Source organism: Mobula hypostoma, chromosome 3 (genome assembly GCF_963921235.1).
Source record: "Mobula hypostoma chromosome 3, sMobHyp1.1, whole genome shotgun sequence".
Lineage (NCBI taxonomy): Eukaryota > Metazoa > Chordata > Chondrichthyes > Myliobatiformes > Myliobatidae > Mobula > Mobula hypostoma.
Genome location: NC_086099.1, coordinates 90,149,888 through 90,156,519, shown reverse-complemented (window position 1 = coordinate 90,156,519; position 6,632 = coordinate 90,149,888). Strand labels below are relative to the sequence as shown.

Genomic DNA, 6,632 nt, shown 5'->3' with positions numbered 1-6,632 from the left:
TTGTAAATAGTCTTGTAAGATCATTGACAATGGATCATTGTGATTCGCAAAGCTCCCTGTTATGGGGAAGTCCCTGAGGATATATCCCAACATCATACGCCCCACCCAGTAACTGAAAAAAGATGTGTTCTGTAATTTTAAATCAGTTCCCTAACATAATACCTCATTTTCATTAGCTTATAGTTGAGGAAACCATATCCAGTGAACTTTTGGGACCTTCATTTTGTGGAAATGTATTTAATGCAATAAATATAGTTTACGAAATGTTGGCAATTCGCCATTGATGCCACCAGATAGTAAACAAACATTGATCACCTCATTCCATTGGTTATAGTGAATACTTTATGCGGTATATATTTTAATTATTTTTAACGGGGAAACCTCATTAATTAACGGTACAAATGAAGTGTACCTCATTTTCACTGCATGCCTAACCGTAGACCTGAAACATTAAAAAAAATCAAAGCAGATATAATGCTGAAGGTATTAGGCACCTACTCCCGTGAGCCGATTGAATATTAAGAACCACTGCACTCAACTTTAAAAATAGCTCAACTCTTAAAATAATCTTGAGAAAATCTAGTTGTTATACTTTCTAATTGTAATGCAGACCCATGGAACCAAGTAAAGATTTATAAAATCCAGATGACTCGGTATTCCATGGTTACCAAGACCGAAACCTACGACTATTTATATAGTAGGGTCAATGACGTGTTTAGTATAGAATCGAAGCCTTGTGTTTAATGAGATGTCGTGATCGCTATTCAATAATCGAATTTGGATATTTACACAGAACAAAAAGCACGTATTTTCAATCATAATAATTTTATTTTAAGACCGGAAGTTATGCAGAGTGCACGATTTTATAAGAGATACACAACTCCAAATGCACTACCCTGAAACGAGCTATCCTTTGTCGCTGTGCTGCAATTATTTAAACATTCATTCATATTCTTTCAATCCTGGATCTATTCAGGAGAAACCACCAACCAGATAAAGTTTCACACGCTACTATTAAAGAAAAGCCTGGAATATGATCGCCCACACTAAGCACTACTAAGTATTTTTACATGGAAAGTGCTAGGTTCTTACCCCTATACTGCTTGAATATAATCACGGATCGAAATGTTTTGGAGTTGGGGCAAATATCTTCACAACATCAACACAAAGCAATCTGCGAGAAAATGTTAAATGTTTTGCTCTTTCCTCTGCTGTTCTTAACCGGGAAGTATAATAAAATATATATCTGTACGGATATTTGCACTTAAGAGACAAACTCGCGGTTTCTCTACGTTTCTTGCATTCAGCACACATTACTTCGAATGAAGGGAATGAAGAAATAATGTCCAACCAATGCAAAACATCGAGATTCCTTTCAGTGAAAACCAGAGAAGCACCTTCTCCCTGTTTGCTTCTCGCGGACAGTCTTTAGATATTTGAAGCTAGATTTGAATTAAATATCAAGGACATGGATACCATGGAAACTCTGTCTGCCGAGTCCAGTCTGCAGCTTACACTAAAAAAAAACAACGCAAATAAATACTGTAGTTCTAAGAGCGTGGATCTGAAACTTTGTTCGTAAAAGATGAACGGCTATTGAGTTCCTGTACAAGCAGCCACTGTCCACGCAGGCAGGCAATAGGTGAATGGATAGTACTGGTAAGACGGCTGAAGAGAAAGCAGTGAAGGTCTTAGCAATTCTCCCGGGCTATACTGTCTTTGATCGTCTCGGATTAACACTTTCACCGCCACTTTCTTTGCCGCTGGAGCCGAGGCCATCAGGTCAGCAGCAAGCTGGCGGCGTTTGGTTTTGTACCTGCGGTTCTGGAACCAGATTTTGACCTGAGTTTCCGTGAGTTTAAGAGAGGCAGCCAGATCCGCCCGCTCGGGACCCGAGAGGTATCTTTGGTGATTGAAGCGGCGTTCGAGCTCGAATACCTGAGCGTGGGAGAAGGCGGCTCGCGAGCGTTTCTTCCTCTGTTTGGGTTGGTCCGGGGTTTGGCCCGATTTCAACTCTTCGTCAACTGGACTTGGAGCTACGGAGTGAAGAATAATATCTTAAATAAATAGCGACTGTCTAACTTCTCTCTCTCTCTCTCTCTCTTTCTTTCTATCTGTCTATCAATACAGAGATAAATCTATTTATCTATCTATCTGCCTAAGTATACATCTACCTGCCTATCTATCCATCTACCAATCTATCTGTTTATCTATCTTTTTCGCAGTCTGCGGGCTGGCTGGCTGGCTGGCGATAACCCCGAACGATTTTAATTTCTTCCGCACTTTTCTCTGTAAAGTTTCTTAACACGCTTAGTGATCAATGAAAAATACGGAGTTTTAAATACGCTGAATTAAATTACATCCTATTGTGACATTTCCTGGAAGCACTTTGCGATCTAGGAAAGATTTAAATATAAACATGTGGTCGAAAAACAAGTATTGCAAACTCCGAGCTAATGGAGAGATCATTCAATGGAAAATATAAACTGTATGCTACCTGATAAATTTTCTGCTCTCCCCCGGTTACACAGATGGTCCTTACTGTCGCGCTTCTCGGTCTCCTCACTGAAACTAGATCGCAGTTCCTTGGTTGACTTCGCCTGTAACGAACTGGCTGCAGAAATATCTAATTCCCTTTCCGAGTTGCAAATAGACAGGTTTTTACTGTCATTTTCATCGCTGACGCCCGAATCCGAGTCACAACAGAGCTGTTCACTCGGCAGATCGCCGTTTGTCTCGATTCTGCCGGAGGAGGGATTCATCTTTGGACAGGAATTCAAATTGTCCAACATCTTCCAACAGGTAGCAGACGAAAAGCAGGACACGCCCAAATTTTTCGTGTGTCGATTCTCTTCCTTTCTCGTTAAAATAGCCTGGATAGAGAATGGGTTCAAGGTGTTACCACGAAGAGCCATTTTCAAAAAATGCTGAACTTGTAAAAAGTTTTGTTTTTATTTATCGGCGATATCCGTCCTTTCCTGGCGAGATGAGCCCGATAGGCATCGCTCCTCCTTAGGGTTGCCTGTGAGCGCCGTAGAAGGTTAACACTCGCGCTCTCACTCCGCTCCTTCCCTCGTCTTTCATGTCATTGCTTCCCCGATGATTGACAGCCGTGCCACCAAGATCTGAAATCCTATTGGACCACCACAAAGAGGCTCATAGTTTCGGCGTTTCTTCATTGGTTGCTTGTTTTTTTTATCCCTAAGAGCGGCGCACAGTGGTTTACCGGAAGGTCTGAAGAAACCGCTGCACCTTGGGTTGCCGTTTAGAGTTTAGACAGAACTCTGGAGGACCGCATCTAATAAAAATTAGCGATTGCGTTAATATCTGTGATAGGGAGATTTCCGCATTAATTCCTTATCCATCTATTGAATTATCGTCAGTTTCAAGAAAAAATACTTCCAATATCACAACATACAAACGGAGAACTTGCAAGTTAGTAAGATTTGGCCAACAAGCACCTATTTCGCATTCGACAATGATGAAAGATTACTGTTTGATATTTTCCTGTGCTACAATAATATATAGGGTCAACGTTTTATGCGCGACACCCATACACAGAGAGAAAAACAGACATACTGAATTGATGAGCGTATTAGACATCAGATAAACATATATATTAGATACACTCATTAGATAAACTACTCGGATAGACATCTGCTGGTAATCAGGTATGCTAAGACATATAATTGGGCACTATATAGACAAGCACAAACAGTGCACACACAGACCAGCAGGTGGTTAGTCACAAATATGGTAGAATTTGTTGTAAGAAACGCTGATGCAAAGTCTTTTGGTGTTTTTAAGATTTAGTTCTAAAAGCACCTAATAAATGATGTTGCTGTTTACTGAGCAACGTGTATAAGTGTATGTATATCTTCGTTTATTTGTATATAGAAACATATCGAACTATCCATAGAACTTCAGCATTGGGAGTTACCAACAATTTATGTTATTTCAGAAGAGGGGGTAAAAACAGAACAGCGTACACATTAAAAACTTAAAGATAACCCGTTTTAAGCGCAGCTTTGCTTCCTGCGTTTTGGTAGTCGAACTGGGTGGTCCGTGTTCATTTCAGCAGCTTACCAAATGCCTTCCTGTGGTGCGGCTCATAGCTGTTAACCAATTGGGAGTGGGCGGCCTGAGAAACAATATAAATTATACCGTGTTCGTTTGTTTGCACAGTAATCACGCCGCTAATTTATAGGCAATACAGTGTCAAATGGCGGGGTGCCCCTAGCTCCGCCATACTGTTTTCCTAAACCCATCCCAATATCCCTTAACCATTTCAAAGCAATCTGTCTCTTATCCAACACATGCGCGCGCTTGCACAGCTTACACGGAAACATTTGATACAGCAAGCATTTTAAATTCTTCCCCGAGTATAAAACAATTTTTCAACATTAGGAATATGGCCAGAATATACGGAGGCTTAAAACGAATGGATGAGCGAGAAAGTCTCAGTTAAACGAAACATTTATATCACATGTAAATTACGACTGAGTGGCGTTAATTCTTCACAGATTGGAATTCGACTTTAAAAAAAAAGTGGGGAGCAATCTTTGTCGGGTGGCCTCTCATCACCTGTTAAATTTACAAACAACCAGACTGATTAGGCATAAAAAGAAAGTCCGAGGATGAAACGATAGACGGAAACTCACAGGCTGCTTAAGTGCTGCGTGCTCCGGTTTCTGACATGCAAAAGTCAAAAGCCGTGACAAAAGTCCTCCTTGAGTGAATGGATTGTGTGTCTCCGCCACGGTCAGAATCTCCCATTGTTGCGAATCAAAGAGGCCACTGGCTGTAGGTGGTAGGTACAATGCGAGGAGTGTCTCCCTCTGTGAGGGGCTGGTACTTGTAACAGGATAGGCGGATGGTAGTTAATGTCCCATACCACTATAACCAACCCAATATTATTCCTGTGGCTGCAAACCATGAAACATGTGAGAAAACGCGTCTAACTCTGCGAAGACAAGAAAAAAACGCCCCGTACTGAGCAGCAGCCGAAACTCTGGAAATAAAGTACAAGAACTGATTTTTTTTTCCCAGTGCAAGCAGGGTCATTGCGTTTAAGCGCACTGCTCGGCATGTTAAATGCGAACTGTAACTAGCCTGCGGGATTATCAGTGAAGTTATTTCAGCGGGTTGAGTTTCAACCGCAAGTCGGAGTTTCCTTTGACCGGCGCCTCTAAAATTGTCCGAATGTAGCCAATGCCTTTTTACTCATCGTCTCTGAACTCGCGCAGCCCGCATACCTCAGCGTGACAATGACAAGGCTCTTCCAACCCAGGGTGAGGTGTAAGGTCAACAAGAGTTTGATAAATACAAGGTCGATTTCCAAGTTCCAAGCAGCACCGCCCGCTGCCTCCAAATCATCCGCTCTCCTACATCTAACTTAATTTGAACACAATAAGGCATAACCCCAGCAGTCACATAAACAATTTATTTTCGGGAAAGCGATTGAAGTGCGGGTGAGCACACGCCAGTTAAAAGATTCTAGCCCCTCCTGATCCCCCTTCCTGAGAGGTCCTTGGGTTGACTTTGTCGGCTTTCGCGCGCCACCTAGAGTCAGTATCACGTATTGGCATGCTCACGAGAAAGCTGCACATCAATATTTTTAAATGTAATCTTAACACATCATTCAAAAGTCATTTTTAAAATAGCTTTTACTTTGATAAACGCTTTTCCAGTGCTTAAAGTTCATTATCTAATCTAGTGCTCTGTAGCGTTTTGAAACCGCTGAATGGTTCTTGGCTGAAAGACAACATGAGTACAGAGGACTACATGATTTCTAACTTTCATAAAATAAACTTTTGAGTGGATACTCATTGCGGGTGCCTGTCAATTCACTTTCAATTATCCTGTGTAATGCCAAACCGGGAAACATGCATTTTATGTCCAATCGAAAATTATTAAAATAATTGCAGATGCTGGGAATCCGAAGACAAAACGGATAATATTAAATACACTTAGCAGGTCAGTCAACATCTGTAACATCAGAGATAAATCGAGTTCACATTTCAGGTTGATGACCTTTCACCGTCTACTTTATTCGGCTAAAATATCATGAAGATGAGCAAATAAGGACAGTGACTGCACTCTCTAGTCAAGCTAAGAGTGCAGCGAAGTTTCATATTGCTTACAAAAGGGAGAAATTTTGTACAGAATACCCACTTCCAAGCTGCCTCGAACCAGCAGATGTAACGAGAAGAAAAGGTTCTTGTTTTAAGTTATACGCAATATTTTCGGCTAATGTTACAGCGTGGTGAACTACACTTTAAATAAATGCTAACTTTTTTTAAAGCGGACAATGACCATGTGGGTGTGGTTATTGTCTCATCTGATTCTCATTGCAAGACGGCTATTTGAAAAGAGGCAAACTTCCCAGATCTTCAGAAGACTTAAACCCACAATTGAAGTAAGTATAATAAGGTTATTTAAAGCCTAATCATTGAACTTTAGTGAATGCGTATTAAGAAGTCTCAAACAAAACTTGAAAAGATTTCCCTGCTCATAATCCCCAGAATGGCAGGCACACATGACTAACACAACGAAAACAATTAGTACTGTTAGCTAATACTATTGAAAAATAATCAGATAAAAACTCAAAAGTGCATCTAGATCAAAATGTC

The 6,632-nt window shown here is 40.8% G+C and overlaps 1 protein-coding gene across 2 annotated transcripts; it reads right to left on the bottom strand.

Moving 5' to 3' along the window:
- Positions 1 to 810: 810 nt before the first annotated feature.
- On the bottom strand, positions 811 to 5,162 carry nkx3-2 (NK3 homeobox 2). Of its 2 annotated transcripts, XM_063042188.1 has the most exons (4): positions 4,662 to 5,162; positions 4,087 to 4,141; positions 2,498 to 3,298; positions 811 to 2,036 (listed from the first exon to the last, which is right to left on the bottom strand). In XM_063042188.1, exons 3-4 carry the CDS (start codon positions 2,913 to 2,915, stop codon positions 1,594 to 1,596), a joined length of 861 nt encoding a protein of 286 aa, XP_062898258.1. In that variant the 5' UTR covers positions 2,916 to 3,298; positions 4,087 to 4,141; positions 4,662 to 5,162; the 3' UTR covers positions 811 to 1,593. The 2 variants fall into 2 exon arrangements, with proteins under 2 accessions (XP_062898258.1, XP_062898259.1); XM_063042189.1 differs by lacking the exon at positions 4,087 to 4,141.
- Between the last annotated feature and the right edge of the window lie 1,470 nt (positions 5,163 to 6,632).